The 23,476-nt window shown below is 33.4% G+C and overlaps 2 protein-coding genes across 11 annotated transcripts in view; one reads left to right on the top strand and one right to left on the bottom strand.

Moving 5' to 3' along the window:
* LOC138710199 (DNA polymerase alpha catalytic subunit-like) overlaps positions 1-22,637 on the top strand; it is a 558,528-nt gene extending 535,891 nt beyond the window's left edge. Inside the window, exons 13-18 of the mRNA XM_069840844.1 lie at positions 20,111-20,293; positions 20,540-20,598; positions 20,746-20,815; positions 21,550-21,611; positions 21,714-21,841; positions 22,253-22,637. The gene's annotated coding sequence lies outside the window, so the exon portion shown is untranslated. The remainder of the gene's footprint in view (positions 1-20,110; positions 20,294-20,539; positions 20,599-20,745; positions 20,816-21,549; positions 21,612-21,713; positions 21,842-22,252) is intronic.
* Positions 1-23,476, bottom strand: part of LOC138710202 (uncharacterized) — a 101,856-nt gene that overhangs the window by 60,459 nt on the left and 17,921 nt on the right. For 2 of the 10 annotated variants that reach the window (XR_011335170.1, XR_011335169.1), the window contains exon 1: positions 469-647. Coding sequence is in view for 2 of the 10 variants with exons in the window: in XM_069840849.1 (XP_069696950.1) it covers positions 10,224-10,360 (137 nt within the window). In the remaining 8 variants the exon portion in view is untranslated. Of the gene's footprint in view, positions 1-468; positions 648-10,223; positions 17,138-23,476 lie in introns of those variants that run through there. The other 8 variants (XM_069840849.1, XM_069840850.1, XR_011335168.1 and 5 more) reach the window with 5 other exon arrangements.

Genomic DNA, 23,476 nt, shown 5'->3' with positions numbered 1-23,476 from the left:
GTGTACGATGCCTTCCAAACATTTGGCAAAAGGTAATAAATAAGGGGGGCGACTATATAGAAGGTACGTAAATGTTGTACCCCTGTGAATAAAGCCATGTCAGAAATATCGAACTGTTGCCATTACTTTTTATCCAACCCTAGTATGTTAATTTAATATGTGTATGTATTTGTATGATTTAAATTGTTAAAATTGAAATTGTATTTTATTCCTATAATTGTTTTTTTCTTGACCCACTTTGTGTCAAATAATTATCTTTGTTTGTGTTAAGTATGTGTTTAGATAACTCCCTGAGCACGAGTTTTTTACTCCTTCAGATAAGAATTAAGAGTGTATTTTTGCACATGTTATTTTACTAACAATAAACAATTGTTAAAAACGATACAAATCCAAACGTAGCAAAATAATTAATAGCAAATATCGTTGTGAAACCTGGCTACACATTTACAGCAATTGATCTTTACTAACCGATTTTGATGCTGCAGGAGCTGGAGGAACTTATAAATTTTTCTCTATAAAGAAGTCAGGAAGGACTCCACACAACTTCTCAGTGCTGCACCCTGATCAAGCAGCTCCAAAAACTGGCAAGAAAATAGTTGTGCAATAGGTTCCAGCGCACTGCGCATTACAGGGAATGAATTGGTGGGCAACTGGCTGTGAAAGGCTGCACCGTAACACAAAACATGTTACTCAAAAATCATTTATTTCTGTCACATTAAATAAAAAAATTCAATACAAACAAAAATTTCTGAACAGAATAAAGGAATCAGCTAAAGATAAATCATGGGAACCCCTCCTCCAAAATATAAACATCATCCCTGAAGAACCAAGAAATTCAGCAGTGACAGCCTTCTACCTTCTGACCGGGCATGATTCTTTGGCAGCTCATTTACATAGAATCAGCATCTCCCTCTTACCCAATTGTGTGTTATGTGGAAAGGACGTAATCATGGATAAGTACCACCTGGAAAATTGAGAAGCCTTGCCTGTTCACCTCAACATCACGGAAAAATACTAGACTGCAAGAGAGCTAATGGCTTCATTGCCATGATACCAGAACTTTGGCTACAAACCAACCAACCAACCATATTGGTTTTCTCTGAATGAGCTGCGTTTTGAGTATTAGTTTGATCAAAAGTGAATATGTGTTGTGCATATTAATTTTGTGTAAAATGGCACATTGAAGTCATTATTTGTAGAATTAAAAGAGAAACTGTAGGCCCTATTCAAGTTGGATGTATGAAACAAAATGTGCTTACAAAGACAGAAGATCGACACCGAATTTACATATTAAAAAAGCACATGGAGGAAAACAAAGTATAAATTTTCAATTTTCATGATATAAGAAATATGCTTCGCTAACAGAGTGTTATGAGACATATCGTCGTTGTTCCTGCAATAACTCCTATGTGACATATTTATCATTTTTAGGTTTTTGCTCTATTAAATAACTTAAATAGTGATACAGCAAATAATAAAATCTCCTATTTGCAATTATATTTCTTTCTTTCGAAAATGTAAGAATTCACAGTCTTCTATGTACGGCTGCCATAGGCTGAATAAATGTGTTTTTTCTTCCTACTGAAAACTTTTATATTTTGCACATAGGAGTTATTGCAGGAACAACAACGATATACGAGTATCTGTATTCTCTTCTGGGGTGAAAATGAGTGGACCTCACCTTCTTGAGGGGTCTGTCACAAAAAGAAATGATAGAAAAGCCGAGAATCTTCTGCTATATAAAAATATATAAAGTAAGCAAATTTTTTCAGCTTAGGCTACCCAGTATTTATACCTTAGCTTCATCACTGATATGTACAGCCCGGATTTTATGTAATTACATATTTTGTTCCTATATACAGTGATGGACAAAAGTATTCAGGAAAGTAATAATTAGCTTTTAAATTACTTGTAGGTGGGAATGTAATGAAGAGAAATGAGAATGCTTCTGAAAATAAATAATTGTATTGTCATATGTTATAAATGTATACAGAAAATAAATAATTGTATTGTCATATGTTATAAATGTATATAGAAAAACATTGTATGATTTGGCTACAAGAAGCTTGGACAAAAGTATTCAAAAATAAGACACAAAATATAAACAAAACAAACATTAGTACTTAGTTGCCCACCATCTCCTGCGAATGACTTCTTTCAATCGTACAGGCATGGAAGAAACTAATTTTTCAGTGACATTCCGCCCTATTTGATGCCATTCCTCTAGAAGTTTCTGTCTGAGATCATTCCTGTTGGATATTCGATGTTTCCGGACTCGTTTCTGCAGTTCAGACCACAAATGTTCGATTGGATTCAAGTCAGGGGATTGAGGTAGAGTGTGCAAAGTGTGAGGTGTATTGTAGACAATCCACAAACGAACAATTTCTGCGGTATGTTTTGGGTCATTATCTTGTTGAAAATAATAATCCCCTAAAAGACCAAGTTTATCTGCACTCTTCTTAAGATTGTCCTGGAATATCTGCATGTACTTGAACTTGTCCAAGGGTAAATTGTCAGTAAATACCAGTTCTCCTACACCAGTGGCCGACATGCACCCCCACACCATGACATCTCCACCTCCATGCTTAACTGTTGATATAATATTCTTCTAGTCTAATTCTGTGTTCGGTTTTCTCCAGACCAAAAGTCGCCCATCAGAATGAAATATATTAAATTTACTTTCATCTGAAAATATAACTTTGTTCCAGAACCCTGCAGCTTTGTCGACAAATTCATTTGCGAACAGTAGTCTCTTCTATTTATTTACCTTACTTATACAGGGTTTCCTCCATGGCACCCTGGCATTGTACCCGGCCCGGTGAAGAGCTCTGGTTACCATTTTAGGATGAACATCTGTACCAAAATCGTCCTGTAAATTAGCTGCTATTTCTGATGCACTCACCTTTGGATTTTTCTTCACTGTCTTAATAATCTCCCTTTCTTCCCTGTTGGTTAGCTTTCGTGGACGACCTGTGCGCTCTCTATTTATTAATGTCTTCCGTTCTCTAACATTTTTTATAATACTACACACTGTAGAACAGCTTCTGTTGACAGCATTTGCAATTTCGGCATACGTCTTCTGTTGTTTGTGTAAATTTATAATACAGTAATTCTTCTTTCTTGAATAGTTGTCTCTTTACCTTTACGTCCCATTACACTAGCACGTGTTACAGCTTTGCGTGTCAGGAGAATATTGTGACTCGTTTGTCTATCGACTGCATCAAAACGATGGTTGAAGCACTAGCGAATGTATACAGCATTTTTACTGTATAGTTTGTCTCCACGATTGCAATATTTGAATAATCCTGTCCTAGCATATTATGGTTCAAACGATTGCTAGTCGCTTTATGTTCAGTTTGACACCGATTTCTCTGTATATAGGGAAGACCAGGTAACTTGATATAGTAGGCTCGCTCTATGCATCCCCAGTTAAAGACAGAGGCTACCGCACGCTGAGCGGTTGTCTTTTGAAGTAAGACGGTCCCCCCAACCTTTTCTGCCCACTCGGGGGATGGGGTAATCTCTGTTTCCGCTTTCTGAGGCAAACATAAATATTGCCAATTCTCCCCTGAATGCTAAAACTAACTGCAGTCTTTCTTAATATGTTCTAACAATTCACGAGTTTTGTTCGCTGTTTGAAAGTCTTCTGTAATTTTATTTTTATTATTATTATTGGTATTATTATTATTATTATTATTATTTCGTGGAGTATATCGTAAATTACTTAGTTTTTTACAACCCCAAGATAGCAATGATAGATGAACAGCAATTTTAAAGACATAATTAACTTTATTAGGACAATAATATAACCCTGCCCAAGCCCATACCCATCAAGGGAGTTATGTTGCAGGCTATCAAATCAGCCATGCAGTAAGAAACATGCAGTGGAGGAGCTCGCAGCCTCATATGGACACGTTGTGTTACGATTTCCTCCGTACCACTGTGTTCTAAATCCTTTGGGAATGTTAAATGTTATGTTTTATTTAACGACGCTCGCAACTGCCGAGGTTATATCAGCGTCGCCGGTGTGCCGGAATTTTATCCCACAGGAGTTCTTTTACATGCCAGTAAATCTACTATCATGAGCCTGTCGCATTTAAGCACACAAACGCCATCGACCTAGCCCGGGATCGAACCCGCAACCTCGAACATAGAAGGTCAGCGCTATACCAACTGCGCCAACCAGGTCGACCTTTGGAAATGATCTGGCTTCAACTGAAGTCTAATTTTAGGAAAAACAATATTATCGCGACTTGAGTCTAGTGTGTTAACTTCTGCGTGATGGAGCTGCAACAATCGGTCCTCATAATTGGTGCTCCTGTGTTCAACATGCAATTAAAACGGAAGGGAATTATATGAAGCACGACAGGTACAGTAACCAAGAGAGATTTGTGATTCATTTAGGAGAGAGTGACGATGAATAGAGGTAAGAGAAGAAAAATATCATATTCTATTACATAACATTTCAGATTTCGCTGCGAATTTAGACACGAAACACAAATTGACAATATTCTTTCGGTGTTATTATTATTATTATTATTATTATTATTATTGATATAGTCTAAGTATGAAAATATATCAGTTTGAAAAAGTTGACCGTACAATGATTCTATAACGGATTTATGCACACAGTAACTCAAAATTAACCATTCATTAATTCGTGATTGATTGAATTAAAGTACAATTTGTTGTATAGAAATAAATATACGATTGTTTCATACCCACGTGGCGAAGTAAATGTAAAATGTGACAACTGCGCGCCTAGAAATTTCCGCACGCGTCCCTTAATGACCGGGGTGGACCGTGCGGCTAAGTTCTTCTAGCAACAAAAGAGACCGACTGGGGATCCTTTGAAAAATCCTACTATACCCTAAGGGTGAAACCTAACCATTTTTCCCCCATTACTACATATGCTAGTGGATTATGGTGATTTTCTAGTTTGAAGGTTGAATTTTCTTTTGCCAACTTCGTTTCGAATTTCGGTACTGACAAATACAACTGGTAGTGTTTTTGTAACTGTTATGTTGGTGTTACTGTCGTACTCGTTTTAAACGGCGTCAGTAGTGGCGTTCTTGAAAATTTAATAGTTACTAGGTTTCTGAGTCGGTTACTGGAAGATAGTAAAATTCGAACTTATTAATAATTAATTAATATTAGTATTAATATTAATGCATAATAGTTATTTTATGTGTTGCGTTGTGGTTATAATTCCAGAATAGTCAGATAAGTACGAATAAATATAATATACTTGGGCGTGATAATGCACGTGGGTAATCGATAGAAATGTTATTTCACATTTTAATGAATTTCTTTCGTGTTTAGATTTTTATTACAATATCAAAAAAATGAAATAGTGTGGCAGTGACTCCTCCAAGGAAGAAAAGTGTGGCATTCAGAGTACGCTTCAGAAATCTGTAGTTCACATGTATAATGAGTTGAAGAAAGAAGGTAATGAAGAAGGAATTATGCTAATGGAGACAGCAATTACAACCAGAATAGCAAAATTATTAGGAGTAAGTATTCTTAAGCATACATTTCAAAGTGGTATTCAGTTTTAGGAGTTTGCACTAATAATTTCATGATTGTGGTCAAACAAAACAAATTTTTAGGTTAGGCCTAAATGTTTAATCAAGTCAGTGATTTTCTTTTTTCCAAACTAAATACATTTAAGATACTGTAATACTGCAGTAGCTTAAATACATTTACAAATTAGACGAGCAAATAATCAAACAGCACGAAAGTAAATTTCCAGTTTTCTCTTTTGGTATTAAATTAACCGTTCAGATCACAATTTACATGCCACATCGGCCGAAGAAAATACAAGTCATATTGTAATTATTAACTTGATATTCCAGCAAATATTACATGAATGTTGGTCTGTTATGGTGCTTAAAAATAATTCAGTTTTATATAATAACTATATAACATACTCTATAAAGCATAGGAACGTTGACTCTGGCTGAATAATTTATTCATGACTGGTCTAAGTAATATTAAATATTGTGTTTCTTCAGAAAAGCTACCCCATCCAAAGTACTTGTTAAGATATAACACTCGAGAGGGCGAGGACGCACTACTGGGAAACTAACCATTTCTCTTCGTCCTGGACCTCTCGCATGTTATATTGGTAATTAGTAACAAGTTTGAGGGAGGGAATACAACAGTGCATTAGAATATACAGGTAAGTGTCAAAGGATTTTTGTGCTGAAAGTATTTGTGGCTGTGAACTAAAACCACATGTTTATCGCTATGTAAATATCACAGAAATCAATTAAACAAAATAAAATTATGCCTTCTTTGATGTAGCTTTTCTGGAGAATTACCTAAATATTAGCCTACTTAAACCTATCGTAGACCCAACCTAACATGTTGATCATTTTCTATTCATATAGCTGTAAATGTTGGTATCATGCATGAATTTTATGATATAACAATTTTTAGAAGTGTTATGTTATTGTTTGATATTACAGCTAGAAAAGTGATAACAAATTCACAGAAGGGGACCCCACTTGTGACACCAGGAAAACATAGACTACGTAAACATCCAGTGACTGATGCTGATGATTTTACGAAAGATGCAATTGCGAGATTTATTTATGACAAGTTACATAAAGGTAGGGAAGTTACAGGAATTATTGTGTTGATTTATGTAATGTAATTCTGATATTAGTCATATGTATAAAAATATGGCATAATTTTCATTTATTGTTACAGGGGAAGTACTAACAGCAGCAAAAGTTGTGGAACATATGAATGATAATTATGAAACATATTTATTTAGAGGATCCTTATCACCGGTGAAAAAAATTTTGAAAGAGATGAAATTTCTATGGAGCAAAGGGGATCCTTATACACATGTATGAGAAAGTGATGTTATTCGTTTTTGAGAGCGTACATAAGAAGTGTGGAGCGTGAGAACCCTAAACCCGTAGTATTCTTGGATGAGATTTGGATTTTTATGAATGGTAAATTTCAATGTATTGTGAGACATTGAGTGATTGAATTTTTTACTAACAAATAGGTTAACACTTATGTGGAATATGAAATTGCAATTAATATAGGCTACTAGTAATGAATTCAGGTGGGAACAATATATTTTGCAATTAATAGTTTCATATTATAACTAGAGGTTAGTTATAAAATTCTTGAACGGTTTTCCTGTGTTTAAAATTTTAGTGTCTCTTAGAGTGTCAATGTGAATTGCTTATCTCTCTCTGTTTTTTTTTAAGTAGGATCACCCACTTATTCATGGAATAAACCAGGTGAAGTTTCCAGTGACATGAATGGTGTTATTCGTAGACCAACAAATGAGGGTGGAAGATTAGATGCCGGAACGAAAGGTGGATTTATACTCGGTAAGTTATATCGATTTATATTTTACATAAATTTGGCAAGAGTAATGTTTCAAATCAGGGTACAAAAATATAAAAATTGGTGACTAAATAAAAACGTGGGAAAGCCTTTCACCAAAGAGGATCTCATGTCATGTTATGTTATGTTTTATTTTCTTTATTTAAATGCTGTGAATTCATGTGATGTAATTATATGCCCAGGCATAATTTTTATTGCAGGTGCTGATTTAATTTTTTCATGCAATTGAAAGAAAAGTCAGGACTACCATAGTGCTATGAATGGCCCTTAGTTGAGAAGTGGGTGCAAACACAGTTGTTGACCTGAGAACATTAGGGCAATGCGTTATTGTCATGGATAGTGCTGCATATCATAGCAGACTTGTGGAAAATCAGCCAACAACAAAATGAAGGAAAGAACAGCTACTGGTGATTGCAACTGAATATAATAGATTTGTTGTACTAAATGATAAGAGTTGATGGTGTGAAATCACCTTTTGATATTACATTGCAATATTAATTTCCATACTTTACAGTCATTATTATTATTATTATTATTATTATTATTATCACTACTACTACTACTACTACTACTACTATTGCAACTGTTTCTCTTATTTCTCATGATTAGGCATACTTATAGATGCTACTTTTTTCTTTCAGGTGATATTGAATCTACATAAGAATCCTAAGACAACAGAGCCTTGCCAATTACTGTCCTGAAGCGGCCTTGTCTTATGTGTTGTGTCTATATACAATTAATTCTTTCAGTTTTTTTCCCCCCCCTTAATGTAATGAAGTTGTTGTTTGATTGATACCAAGTGTTCTGCAGTTGATGTCATTTGTTATCTTGCACTCCAATATTTAACCAGATGATTGAAAGCTGTGTAAATTTGGACAGTCAAGACAATGATTCATATCTTCATTGAGATTTCAGAAATGGCACTGGGAGATTCTGAAATATCAGTTTTGTAAATATTTGAGACAATCATGGCCTGTGATAATATGAGTACTGCCACTGTAGATTTTCATAGAAGTTCAGTTATTAAATTAGGTTTATTATTTTACTATGTATTGTACTATATTTTGGTTCGCTTAATTGATTAATTATATATGCTGTAAATTGAATAGTAGACTGTAGGCCTATAGCTTAACTGATGAATTATATGTGCTGTTAATTAAATAGTAGGCTGTATACCACAAGTGATGAATTGTTTATGCTTGTAATTTGAAGTAATTTGCATGATATGTATTATCAATTTCTGTATATTTCAACTGATTGAATTGTTTATACTTTTATACTTTCCAACAACAACACAACAGATATTATTACTTATGATGAACTCATTGAAGTATATAAACGTTTAAAATACGGGAAAGCCCCAGGCGAAGATAATTTAAATTTCGAGCTTTTTAAATACGCTGGAGAAGAATTTACCTATCGATTTTTATATTTCTTAAACAATATATGGGCAGGATTAAACCCCCCAGAAAGTTGGCAAAAAGCCATTGTAGTACCCATTTATAAGAAAGGAAACAAAAAACTATGTGAAAATTACAGGGGTATAAGTCTTCTCAATTCTGGATATAAGATCTATACAGCCATAATCAAAAATAAACTATCACATCTTTACGAAGACAAAATCACTGAAGAACAGAATGGATTCCGAAAAGGAAGATCATGTTGTGACAGCTATTTCACCATGAAGATTTTAATTGAAAAGCACAGAGAATTTAATATTCCAACCCACTTAGCTTTTATTGATTTCATAAAAGCTTTTGATAGAGTTGATAGAAATAAACTTTTAGAGATTTTACGCTATGATCATGTGCCAAACCAAATCATTCTCTCCATTTATAATTTATATCAACAAAATGAAATTGCCATAAGAACTGAACGCGGAACTACTAGCTGGACTTCCATCAACCAAGGTGTTAGACAAGGGTGCGGTCTTTCCCCTCTGTTGTTTATTATATATATGAACCATATTTTATACATTTGGAGGCAAAGTCATCATGCTGGAATTCAAATTAATCGAAACACAGTTCTCGATACACTGATGTTTGCCGACGATCAGGTTATTATCGCTAAAACAGAGGATGCTTTACAAAGAGCCATTTATAATTTGCAAATAATCGCCTCTGATTTCAATATGGAAATCTCAAAAGAGAAAACAAAAGTCATGGCATTTTCGGGAGAGAACCCAATTCCAAGTAAGATCATGATAAATAATGCTTTAATTGAACATGTTAACTCATTTAACTATTTAGGTTATAACCTCTCTTACATCACTGATGAAGATATGTCAAACAAAATATCTAAATTTATAAAAATCACTGGCGTCATTAACGCCGTCTTCAAATCCTCCCATGTTCAGAAACATACAAGGCTAAAGGTATATAAAACACTAGCTCGACCGGTCCTCACTTATGGTAGCGAGGCATGGACAATCAGAAAAGCTGATGAGCAAAGGCTGACGACAGCGGAAATGAGGTTCATGAGACGAACAGCGGGATGCTCTTTGCTGGAACACCGTAAAAATGTGGACATATTGCAGGAACTCAAAATGGATCTATAGTTAATTTTGTTCAACAATATCGACTTCAGTGGAAAAAACATGTCGAAAGGATGGATCGCACTAGATGGCCTAAACAGATTCTTACGTATGTACCAAGAGGAAAGAGGAAATTGGGAAGACCACGAAAGCGCTGGCATGAGACCGTAACAGATCCTGTAGGGTCTAATACGTGAGGGATATGATGATGATGATACTTTTAAATTGAATTAACTTGCTTGCTGTGTATTATATTTTATAGCTTAACTGATGAATAATTGTTTAGGTTTGTCAATTTAATAATCTGAGTGCCATGTACCTCATATTTTTAGTGGAGCCACCAATGTAGCTTAGTCGGTAGACTCGTTGGCCTGCAAATTCAGAGCTGCACTCGAGGGTAGGTTGGATCCCCCATTTGGTCTGATTCGTTGGTTTCTTCTGAGGATTTTCCTCCATCGTGGAGCGGATGCCGGATGGCCTATTGCAATTTTTTCATTTGCTTTAGAATCATTCCGATTTTTGTTACCACATTGTCATGTTCTGATCTTGTTATTCTTTTAACAGTGTGGTAAGATGCAGGTATAGATAACCTTACAGTAATTTTGCTACCTTTCAGCTACCTCATTACCTCCCACTCCATAAAGTTCATGGATCCACGGAAGTACCAGTCGTCGATGTAATTCGACCATTTTGCTTAAAATTTTAAAACACTGTAAAATATTGAGATTTCATGCTGTTACGTCCAATACTGCAGCAAGAATATCTGATTTTGAATCTGATAGTATGACAGCCTTCTCAGATTTATGAAGTTGATACTGGAGATTTTGTAAGCTTAAAAGTGTATCTAAATTTTCACTATCAAAATTAGTCAGTGTTTGAAGTTAGTTAGTTAGTTACTTAGTGGCATTTAAAAAGGGCGCGTCAGCTACTATGGTTGTTTGCGCCTTACCTAAAATCTTTCACTAAACACAAACACAATACAATAACCAGAATGTTTAAAAGAACTAAAAAGCATTGTCACGGTTAAAATGGGGCAAATAAGTGTTTGAATATAATTCCCTGTAAAAGGGAATATACTGGTATTGTACTACAAACCACTACATCTATAGCTTGGTAAACAGGATCCATCTTTAAAAAATACTGTATGTAGTCACTCACTGACCAGATCATTTATCGTTTCTAATGATTTTTAAAATGTCTGGAGAAGTATCACATTTCTTAACATCATCTGTTAAGGTTAACTTATATACTATTCATTTTCAAATAACTTGGGATTGTGTTTTATTAGTAAAGTTTCCCTTAATTGAGCAAGTTTGAGTTCTCCAAGTAGAGTCAAAAAGTCTGTTGGGATTTTGGCTCAATTTATTAATATTTGTGGACTGTGATTTTTTGTTCTAGACAACCATATTATCTGCAAATGTGACAATGAATCAAATAATCAAGTCACTGACCCAGTGTAACACTTTATCATGGACACCCTAAGTTTGCAATTTCTTAAGTGATTTATATCTACAGAGCCATATGATCCTTGAAAATAAATTAAAATTGCTAAGGTGTTTTGTTTTCTGTTTAAAATATCTTTAATATCTTGACTAAAATTTAAAATCTGTCCATTTGTTGAATGTAATTCTCTAAAGTCAACTCAATAAGATGAAAGTTAGTTACTAGATTCCAGGAACCAATTCAATCTATGAAATCATCTCTTCCATAATTTTGGTTATCATACTAGTAAGTGGTATCTGCCGATAACTCGAAAAGATATTAGTTGAATGATTGCTTTTCAAAATTGATGTTATGATAGATTTTCTCCAGACAGATATTGTACTTTAGATGAGATTACAAGATAAAAGTAGTGAGTTTGCTTGTTTGCCAACATGTTTAAGAAAATCAGCATGTGTATTGTCTGGACTTGGAGATGTTTTGGGTCTTATGTTATTAAATTAATAGTAATGTTCGGTTATTGATTAAATATTGTTATATAAAGTAGATTGTAGATTTAATATTTCTTTCAGTTTTTCCTTAATAGTCTGATGTACACAGATAAAACTAACAACCACACCACCAACTAATCTAATAGAAATTAAAATATAATTAAATGTAGAAAAAGTAATTAAAATTATAAATATACATAATAAACCATAACCCCCTAATTTCAACAATATAATATTTTATTCCCTTTTACAGCTTGTAGATAATTATTAATTATAGTTATTACTTATTAGCGTAATATTTATTGAACTTATTGGCTATTTCACTTCGTTTGAAAGATGTTATTGTGTACAAAAAGCATTTTTGGATGATCGTTTCATGCTGTATGTTGTGTATAAATGTATGATTTCTGGCCACCTGTTCTGTGTAATCCATCTTTTGTATGGAATTAATAAAATACTCTTTTGGTAGTAATTATTTTATTAATTGAGTACTTAATTTTCACCAACTCACATTTCTTGAATCATTTGTTTTTTTCTTATTTAAATTTAGGACACAAAAGCCAAAAAGAGACTTCACAGTTATGTATCATACATTTTTTCAATGACAGACGTGGAGTTGCAGAAATAATAAGTGTAAGTGTAACATTATTAAGCAATTTACAAACAAATGAAATCTTTAAAAAGGTATCTAGAAGTGAAATTACTTATGGCTTTTAAGGACCAAAATTATTTTTGTAAGTTGATTTATTATTATTTCAGTTTTAGCCTAGTTGTATTATCCATTTCCTTACTAACTACAAAAGATAATCAGAAGTTCATTCGAATTCCAACCAAAAGTCAATTGGTTATTAATTTATCTACCTTTAGGAAGTACAGTATATGTACGCTGGAATCTTTGAAGTGAAGTGACAATAATTTAATTGGTCTTGGAACAGATTTGATTCTTAAATATTATATTATATACTATACTTTGTTGCATATTTACGTCTAGTAACCTATTAATGCTAATACTAATAATAATGTAAAGGAATAAAAGAATAGAACATATCAATACACTTCTCATGTGATTCATTTCCTCCATTTCTCATATAGTTTGCCAACGAAAATATATTAGAAATTATTATTGAAACTATTTAGAATAAACTTCCAACATAAAGGTAAAGTACGGTGAGTAAAGAAGTCATTCAGTACATAGGATCGTGATTTTACTACATGTGGTGATATCTGGTAACAGTTGGCAACACTGACAAGACGGAAATATTTGCTGTTTGGGAACTGAACTTACGTGATCCTCACTATAGATAGAAACAATAAGGAATTATGTTATGATAAAAAGAAAAATTAGTACAATTATAACGTTAATTCGTCAGAATGTTTAATTTAATGAAGATAAAGGGTTCATACGAATATTTCTGTCCATCACTGTATGTAGCTATAAGGAAAGCTAAAATGTTGGCGAATCATATCAAAGAGATCATTATTCCAATGTTTTAAAGTTACATATTTTTACACATTTTGGTGCATAATAAATATTTTGGCATATTTCACATATTTTGAAAGAATACACATTTTTTTCACCAATTTTCCCTCTACTTAATTCTCAAGTTATATGTTTTAAAATTGTTTATAAAGCTTATTTCTTCGTCTCCAGTGCGTAAATATAATTTAATAATTGAAAATAGTAACGTATTCTGTGAAAAAATGGACATTTGTTTGCAATGCTAATAGTGTGTATATCCCTTAAGAAGTAACGATAAAGTAGGAACAAATACCACTGCGAAGGGTGGGTCATTGTACTGCTAACGCGGTGAAGGAAAAAGTGAAAGTTACCCTATGGGTATAACCATTTCCCACAAACATCTCCAATCAATTGCTCTAAAAGAAAACAATAGTTTTTTTTTTCTGTTTTTTTATGAAGCTTATTTTGACATCAGGTGATACAAATAGCTAGTCTACTGCTGGATTTCAATTGACGATTCCTTTACTACGACGGTAAAATCGTGCTATGCAAAGTGTGTGGCGAACACATTGGTTGCTCCATGAAGTCACAGTTAGAACAGCATTTAAAAATTGAACTTCATGTGAGAAATAAAAAACGTGCTCCGTTGAAAAGAAACAAGTTCTTGTTACACAAGTGGTGGTGCAACATTCTTCGTCTTGTACAGTGAATTTAATAAAAATTTGTGCGTGGCAATGGTTGCTGCAAACATACCATGGTATAAACTTGGAGTTCCAAAGTTTCAAGCTTTCCTACGCAAATACCGCAACTTCAATATTTTGCATGAATCAATACTCCATAAAAATTATTTGAACTCCTGCTACATTGACACAATGGAAACGATTAGAGCTGAACTTGATGATTTCTACTTATGGGTTGCCACTGACGAGACGATCAATGACAGCAAAAAATATGGAAAAAAATATTCAATTATTAATTGCGCCACCAAACAATAATTAAATGAGGTTGAATCACATATGCACCTGTAATTTTTCATTAGTGTGCAAAAATACATCCAATAAAGTTTAATTTTTAAGTTACATATTTTTTATTTATTACTAGGGCAAGGCATTTAATGACCTATAAATTGGTAAAAAATGCAAAATAAAAAATGCATTTATGACCTAAAAAATACAAAAAATGACCTAAAAAACAAAAAAAATGACCAATAAAAAGTAAAGCATTGCCAATGAAAATACTTTTAATTACGTTTCACTTGATTACTGAACTACATAAAATTTAAAAAAATCCATGTTACAGTACCTTGTATTGCAGAAAATTCATTTCAAGTGCACTTTTACAACAATTTTGAATTGCAGTTAACAATCAAAACTTGGCGGAGATTTTCAAACAAAAATGATTGTCTATTGTCTGCTAGTACCGACTTATAAACGGAAAAGCTTCTCTCTACTTCAACGGAAACAATTGGAGCAAACTAAAAGCAAGCAATATCTCCTGGATTTAATTCACAGTCAGGAAGAGAAAAATTGTCACCAGACAAAGCTCTGCCAATTGAACACAATGTTGTGTACCCCCTGTTCTTGCTTAGACAGTTTTTCATTTTCATTGACACTGCATCACCCACTTTACCACATGCACGGCTCAAATCATTCACCACTTTATCCACTATTTGTAGCTGTTGCACTAATGTCACTTGGGATTTTGCCAGTGCAGTTATGACATCAGGAAGGAATCCAAAATTAGTATTTATGTAAGAAAGTTTACCAGCAATTTCTTTATCAGCTAACAGTTCTTGCGCCTTTTTTATTGACACTGACTCACCATTATCAAAAGAATCAACCACTTTCTTCACAACATCGAAATTCTTGCAATAATAACTGCAAGCTTGGAGCCATGTTCCCCATCTAGTCAAAACAGGTGAAAATGGCAATTGGATTTCTGGAGCTTCTGTTTTGAATGCTGAAATTCGAGAGGGGACTTTCAAGAATACTTTCTTCACGCATCCAATTAATTTATCCACTTCAGGAAAATTTGCACGTACTTCTTCTGCAACCCGGTGTAATGCATGCGCTAAACACGTCACATGTACCATTTTTGGGTACAGTGCACTTAAAGAAGCAGCTGCTTTCATCATGTAGGGTGCTGCATCTGTTATAAAAAGCAATACATTGGAATTTCGAATCCCATCAGGCCAAAGTATTCTCAATGCATGGTCAAATACTAAGCTGATCGTCGAGCAGTTGACTTTGTCCAGATGCTCACAATGTAGTAGAAATTGTTCTCCAGGGCTGCGTGCTTCTAAAACTCCAACAATAACATTAGCTACATAACAGCCCATAGAGTCTGTTGTCTCGTCAATGGATACGAATACATTTCTTTCTCCAATCATTTCTCTTATTTTTTTCAAAGTTTTGTCATAGCACCGAGCTATGTATGTTCTTCTCAATGTTCTGGGATCTGGAATTAATTTTCCGGTCTCCTCTTCTAAGAATGTTCGGAGCTTAGGATGATTCAGTTTGTGAAGTGGAATATCAGCCGATAGAAAAGCTTCGCATAGTTTCTCACAAAATGGCGAAAACGTTGAACACGTATACCCCAGAAGCATTTGCTGTAAGTTTACACTGGATTTATTTTCAAGTCTCTGCAGGCCACGTTTATGTTTCTCCCGTGACATGTGTTGTTCTATCATAAACTTTTTTTCAGCAGCCACTCTCACATCACAGATCTTGCAGAATAAAATACGACCGTCCATTGAAAAAATATTTTCTCCATATTTTGAAACAAATGCCTTTAATTTAACACTAGCAGTTTCCTTTACTTTAGGCATTTTGCTCTTGACCTGTTCACACAGACGACTAGAAACAACTGACCACCTCAATTAACAGCATAACAATGCCAGTTTACCTGGAGAAAGGAATCTCTGTGGGAGTGTGGGTAAATTCCTAGAAGTGGGCAAGTTCATTATGCCTTGAAAAATAGGGGTACAAGCTAGCATATGCTCTAGGAATTTGAATAAAATTCCTAGAAGTGGGCAAGTTCATTATGCACATACCTTGAAAAATAGGGGTAGAAGCTAGCAAACATCTACTTAATTCCAAGAAATTGTATTGACAAGGAAAATACTGAATTATAATAAAAATCTCAAATCAAATACAAATAATGTCACAGCCTTCCTAAAAAGTGTAAAAAATGCTCAAAATGACCTAAAAATTGCTAAAAAATGACATCCGTAAAAAAATTAAGAAAATGCAAAAAAATGCCCTAACGAATTGCTTTTATTTAACCTGGTTTTTAATGTCATACATTTCCATATATGCTAGCAATGTTTAAACCTTCATAAGAAAAAGATGCAAAATCATTAATTACCTTGCCCTATTTATTACATATTTATCTACATATTTTGCCACTTTATGTACAGTACATATTTCTCATTTCCATATTACATAAAATCCGGGCTCTACTGATATGTGTGTCAATTCATTATTATATACTAAAAGGAAGGTGGGTATAAAGCAGATAATAATAACACATACGTATTTCCTTGTGGAAGTGAAATAAAATAAAGTTCTTAATGGAAAGCTTACAGTCCCAAAGCTGATATGAATATATCTTGTCTACAAAGTAAAGAAGTATGTGTTTAAAAATTGATTTCAATAAATGTTTGTCAGATGAAGAGCCAGTGTTATAACATTTATAAAAGGTCTGTCAGCAACATACATTTTGATTTATGTAACTTATATATACTAAAGTATTACTTACTTTCAATACCAGTACTTTTCTCAGATGAATATCTTATAGGAGATCCTCCTTTGAATCAGATAACTGCAATGCACCACTCGGCAGCTATGAAGAAGAAAAGAAAATAGTAATAATTATGCTGGAAAGAGTATGAGGCATTGTGGATACGATGTATTAGGAGCAAACTTGAAATCGTGATTCTTTGTTGAGTTCACCCCTGCTATACGCAGTGCCTGATATATTCCATTGCTTTTTAAATCAATTTTCTGTATTTCTCCTTATACAGATTGAACCATAAGTAATATCATTAATTTCTCGTTCTCGTTCAGCAAAAGAATTTTACAATCTAGCAGGAAAGAATTGGGGATGCTCCAGGAATACTTCATAAACTACATTCAAAATGTTTATACAGTCAGTGCTGACATACTGCGGAGAAATTTTAATTACTTCACCTGTCATAAACGAAGTAGAATATGTTCAAAACCAAGCTCACAGGCCATTACTGGTCGAATCAAAACAACTCCATAGATTCTATGAGATTCCTCACTAATATTAACAGCATCAAAATGACAATAGAAGAAAAAGCACTGATTCAATATGAAAAACTTATCAGATTCCCAGGAAACAATTGGCATTCATACAGTCCTCTCTGTAGACTGAAAACTCAAAAAAGTTTCATATCCATGGTTCAAGAATTAAAACAGAAAATCAATATCCCGAATTTAAAAGAAAACTTACAAATTAAACCAAACCCTTTAACTCTATTACATATAGAATATAATCTAAATTTAACAGAAGAAATACTGAAATCAGAAGTAAACACTGAAATAATGAAACAATTGTCTTTAGAGACAATTAATATTAGGTACCCTCCACAAAACTGGCTTCATTTATACACCGATGGATCCTTGATCTCCAGAGAACAAGCCTGCTACTAAATCTACGTATTACTCTGTGAAAAGATTTATTAAATCTACATACTTAGACTTCAACAAACAAAATTTGATAACACAATCTCAAGGGGAAAAAATGGAACTCTCTGCATCATAATCCACAGTTAATTCCCGATTTACCACGAAAATCGTCTGTAGCTGCATTTAGATTGGCAACAGGCCATGATTATGTGGCCAAACACCTGCATAGAATTGGAATATATCAGTCCCCTAACTGCCCATTGTGCAACTGAAACCAAGAAATGGATTCGGAACACCTCAAAATCTGTGTTTCAGTGGCTGACCATGATAATATCTTTGAAAAATATTGGAGTGCAAGAGGTCAAATGACTTTATTGTCATATGCCTGGCATTAGAAAACAACAACAATCTTACATTTATCCTGATTAAATTTGTGCACATTTGAAGAACAAAACTAAAATTCTTTCAATCATTCATTATCATAATTTTATTCATTGCTCTCTTAAATTGACTGAGTATATTGGGATTAAATCAGTGGCTTTCCCAAAACATGCTATGAAATGTTTCATATAAAAAAATTTTTATCTCCAAAAGGAAGCAAAAACGAGCAAAATTGTATTAAACTGTTTTGTTTGAAATATCTCAAACAACTCCCTGAAATTATGGATATTACTTACTGTTCACTCTATGAATATTAAGCTCTAGTAGACTCACTGTATCATTTAATGATATTGAGTTGAATATTTGTTCTAGAGCTGAAATTGGCAACCCCTATTCCCTGTGTATTAGTTTCTTCTTGTCAGTAACAGGCTGGAAGGATATTAATAGAGCCTACTTTCAAATCTCCAATGTGTTTAAACCAGAAAATTTATACTAAAGCCATTCTTATTTTTTTTAGCGTGTATAAGTTCTGTTCAACACTAAGGGCCTGTACTACGATCGCCTGTTAAAGCTCCAGATTCGTATACTCCAGTTTAGCAATCTGGAAGTTAAATATTTTGTTCTGTACTACCAGCGGATTTTAACTGCAGGATTGTTATCCGGAAGATATAGTAACATTTTTATTACGTTGGCCATGAAGTTACTGAAAATGTAGTGAAATTTATTGCGTTGGTATACCTTTCCCCGCGTATTTCATGTTTATATTCCGTGTTTATATGGTACTATTTATTTTGAGGTTTTATTGTAAGCGTTATTGTTATTATTTATTATAATACTGAAGCTCCAGCCAAGAAAATAACAGAGTGAAGAACAGAAAATTACACATACTGTATGAAGAAACTTTACATGGAAGCAAAAGGTAAGATTTTAAAGGTTATGTTTCTTTTCGAATAGTAATAATTCCTACAATACGATAGTATTTTGGTTTTAATTAGTAGGCCTAAAGAGGAGGGTGCGGGTTCCAGCAAAAGTGCGTTTTTCTCCATAATCATTGTTTTATTCATGTGTAACTGCACAAGAAGTGTAGGTGGCAATTATTTTTGTATTGTAATTAATATTAAGTGTGCTTTCAGTTTGTTGTATAGCCTACATTATTAGTGAATAGGGCCTATTTCGGTAATTTTTTTTTAGAAATAGTGTACTTCACGGCTTCAAATCATGGGTCGAAGGCACAGTAACTCGTTTAAAAAGAAAAGTTCACTGATACTGATAATAATGAATGATGTTTTTGGCCTGGGATTTCTAACCAACATTAGTACAGCAAGGTACACTGTTCCTAGCAAATTACCAATATTTCAGCATGTTAGGCCTACGTATTTTACTGTTAGTAAATGGGCGGATATTTTGTATTAGGCCTATAATACCATTCGATCACAGATAGGGCTTAACATTATTTAAAAAAAAAACAGCATGAGGTGGAGAGACGTTTTCACTAAAATGCAATATCTGTTGCTGCTACCAGTTCGACTATAATCACTCACTGTAATGCACATTCAACACCTCGTAAAATAACACAGAAACAGGAGATATTAGGTTTTTTCCATAGTTTCTATGTACAGTATAGTCATATGTTTGATATTGTACTGACAATCGTCCAGTAAAAGCTCTTGCTTATTTAGGTATAGAAACTTAGATAAGGGAAAAAGAGAAATACAGTATATTTTCTAATGTTGTAGGTTGCATATGGAATTAACCTAGTTTTACTTCCTTTTTAGTAATATAGAATGAAGCATGGGAAGAATATAGTAACATCAGCACAAATACAAGGACCTGAAAACAGCTGAGAAGCAAATTTGAATTCTTGGAAAAGAACACAAAGAAAATTGCTGCTGCAGAGAGACAATGCAGGCTACAAACAATTGGAGCCCCTCCAACTGAAGCAAAACCAAATCCAAACTTAGCCAAGGTAAGTGATTTAATTCTCCTATCAATTGAGTGATTTCTCAGTGATTTTATTCATATTCAATTCATAAGTTCACTTATATGTTAATTTATACAATTATTACATAATAAGCAGAGGAAATTGTGTAACACAAGTTTGAATTCTTTTTATTTATTTATTTATTTATTCATTCACTCATTTATTTATTTATTTATTTATTTATTTATTCATTCACTCATTTATTTATTTATTTACTTACTTTTGTTACAGCCGAAGTAGTAACTAAACCAAATTCCACTGATACCAGTGCAGCTAATAACACGAATGAGGTTAGTGTGTAAGGAATTAAGAGTCAGAAGAAGAGATGATGAGCTTTAGAGATAAAAACAAAATATTAGCGTCTTGAAAATTGTTATACAAATTTAATTTAATGTCGGTATTACATTATAATACTATTATTTCTTTTTTATTTACAGTACCATTCAGGTTCACAGTGCAATTCTTTAGTTTTTGACGTGAAACTGGACATCCCAACAATATCTCCAGGTAATTTGATTTATACTACAAAACGTTCTTTCACATTCTACGTATGATGCTTACTTTTCCAATCCGAAATAGCTGTAACATGTAAACACATTTTCAGCCAACATGTTGAAAATAAAACTAACACACATACTATATGAAATCTGCAGCAAGCAGTAGATAAATTAGATGCAAAAGTTAAAAAAAAATGTTAAAATATAAATTGTACATAATGATGAAATGGTCACAAGAAATGGATGTCTTAAAAATTAAACATCATTGTATTATAATATTATATGGGAGTTGAGTGGGAATTTGAAATTTATAAATGTAAGCCTAAAAATAGAAAGTACACTAAACTGAAGAATTTATTTTGAGATTTCTCTGTAATGGGTTTGTAATTAGATTAGGCCACATTATGTTAAGTTGTATTTCAATTTTACCGTGAGGACTCTCACTTTGAAACTTGTGAATGATTTCTTGTGTACAGAAAAACTGAAAAATATATTTTCATAAGGTAAAACAGAAACTGACTACACTCTATTTACAATAGAACTATTTGCTTGGTTTTCTCTCTCTCTTTTTTATTGCAGCTTCACTTTCTTATTGTTAAAAATGAGTTTGGATTAATAGCACGTTAGAAAATACAATACTGTTACAGCTGCTGACTTTGAAGTGTCCACACATTTATGATAAAACATCATCTTTCTCCAGAATTAAATATCTTAAGAATTAATTCCACTCTTAAAATATTACAGAGTCAGCTGGTGCAGCAGATGAAGGTCTTCCACTGTACGGGTATTTACACAGTGTAATGAAAGTAAGTTTTAAGTTAAATTACTGGTTTATTCAGTGTAGGTAGTGTAGGCTAAACCCAGAAAGGTCTGAATATAAGCATATATCCCTCTCTTAAATATTTCAGCTGATAATGGGATAATAGCTGATCGAGTTACACCCCAAGGGTGCTTAAAAACAAAAAGAAAGAAAGAAAAAGCAAGCCTCTGAGGAATGCATTAGCCACATTGAAAAATCTTTCTCCATCTGTGAACTGTAAGTTTAATGTTGACTTAATTTTACTTGAGATGTTAGAAATTCATGAACTTCAGTACTATTACAGTGATTTCTTTAAAAAATACATTAGTTGAAAGTTGGATGCTAACATTATAACATAGAATGATTTGAAATAAAAGTAAGTCATATCCTCATGTTTGCGAAGAGATGGGGTTTGGAATATCAAAAGTAAGATTTGGAGTTTTTACATTACTTTTTCCTCCTCTTTAATGGGTGGTCTATCTACAAGGACATCTTCAATTAGTGGCAGAAAGTAAATGCTACAATAATCACCCATTCTATATGTTTTAACAAAAAATATGTTTAATTTTGTTGACAAGATTTGTTTGACCTGGATGACTGGGAGATTACTTCTTCTCATCCTTCTAATAGAGTGATAATCTCTTGCAGCTGTTCTTGATCCCTGTGGTCTCTGGCCTCTGCTTTATCTGCTAGTCTTCAGGATTAGGTTCGAGTCAGGTGATAATTATTAGCTAATCTAAGGTTTCTGGTTGGGTTCGGGTCTGGTTCAGATCAGGCCGAGATGGGCCGGGCCTAAGAATTATGGCCCGTGCAGATCTCTAACAAATTGGGCTTATAGCTGAAGTTGGCTCTGCCACAGTTTTCCAAGTTTTGTGTATTTGCATATGTATTTGTGTTGTGTTTAATTACAGTTACTGTGTACTCTTATGTATTAGCCTGTATATTATTAATTTGTAAATATGACATGTACCATAGCATATATAATGAGACAGTGGATGTAATAAATGATTATGCTTATTGTATCTCCTGAAAAATGTCGTGTTTTGTTCATACAAAATAAATAAATAAATTTTAAATTTAATTGCAGCTATAGTGCATCTCTCTTGTTTTAAGTACACATTCACAGAGTACCTGAATACAATTGAAGCATCAGCTGGAACAACGTTGCAAGTTACAAAATTTTCATTCTGTGTGTTTCCGTGTAATAATGTTGTATGTCATGTTACCTTGCTATACTCCTTGGGTTGCGACTGTCCATCAATGCAGTACGTGAAATTTGTCCACTCAAAAGTTTGCTACCCTCATAAGAACAAAGTGGTACGCATATACACATTTTTGCAGCTCCTCTAAATTTTACCAAATATAACTTATAACGTTGTTCCAGCTGACGCTTCAATTAATGTGCCTCATGAAAAATGTTGTTTTACCATATTTTGCCTATGTAAAATAAATTTGAATTGCAGATACAGTGCATTTTTATTGTTTTAAATAGCCTACAGTGTACCTGGTCATAATTTTTAAAATGTATTTATCAAACCTTTGTGTTTGAATCATCTTAGCCTGTTAAGACATCACTGTGAGGGATCTAAGCAATAAAATATATTTAAAAAGTAACGATATGAATATGTTTGCATACATGAATCACTAGGCCTAGCGTGAATGAAACAGCTCCCTTGCAAAACATAAATGCCAATTCCAAAACTTTCAGGAAATGAAGAAAAACTGTCACGTCTAAAATTCAATAAACTGTTACAGTTTGTTAAATAATAATACTGTATATAGCAAGCATATCTTAAGTCTGATTAGTGAAATATGTTAGGCCTACTCCTACTGGTGAGCTATATATGCAAGGAAGGAGAAGGGAACTTGGGC

This window comes from Periplaneta americana, chromosome 12 (genome assembly GCF_040183065.1).
Source record: "Periplaneta americana isolate PAMFEO1 chromosome 12, P.americana_PAMFEO1_priV1, whole genome shotgun sequence".
NCBI lineage: Eukaryota > Metazoa > Arthropoda > Insecta > Blattodea > Blattidae > Periplaneta > Periplaneta americana.
The sequence above is the reverse complement of the archived record's forward strand: the minus strand, read 5'-3'. Positions and strand labels throughout refer to the sequence as shown.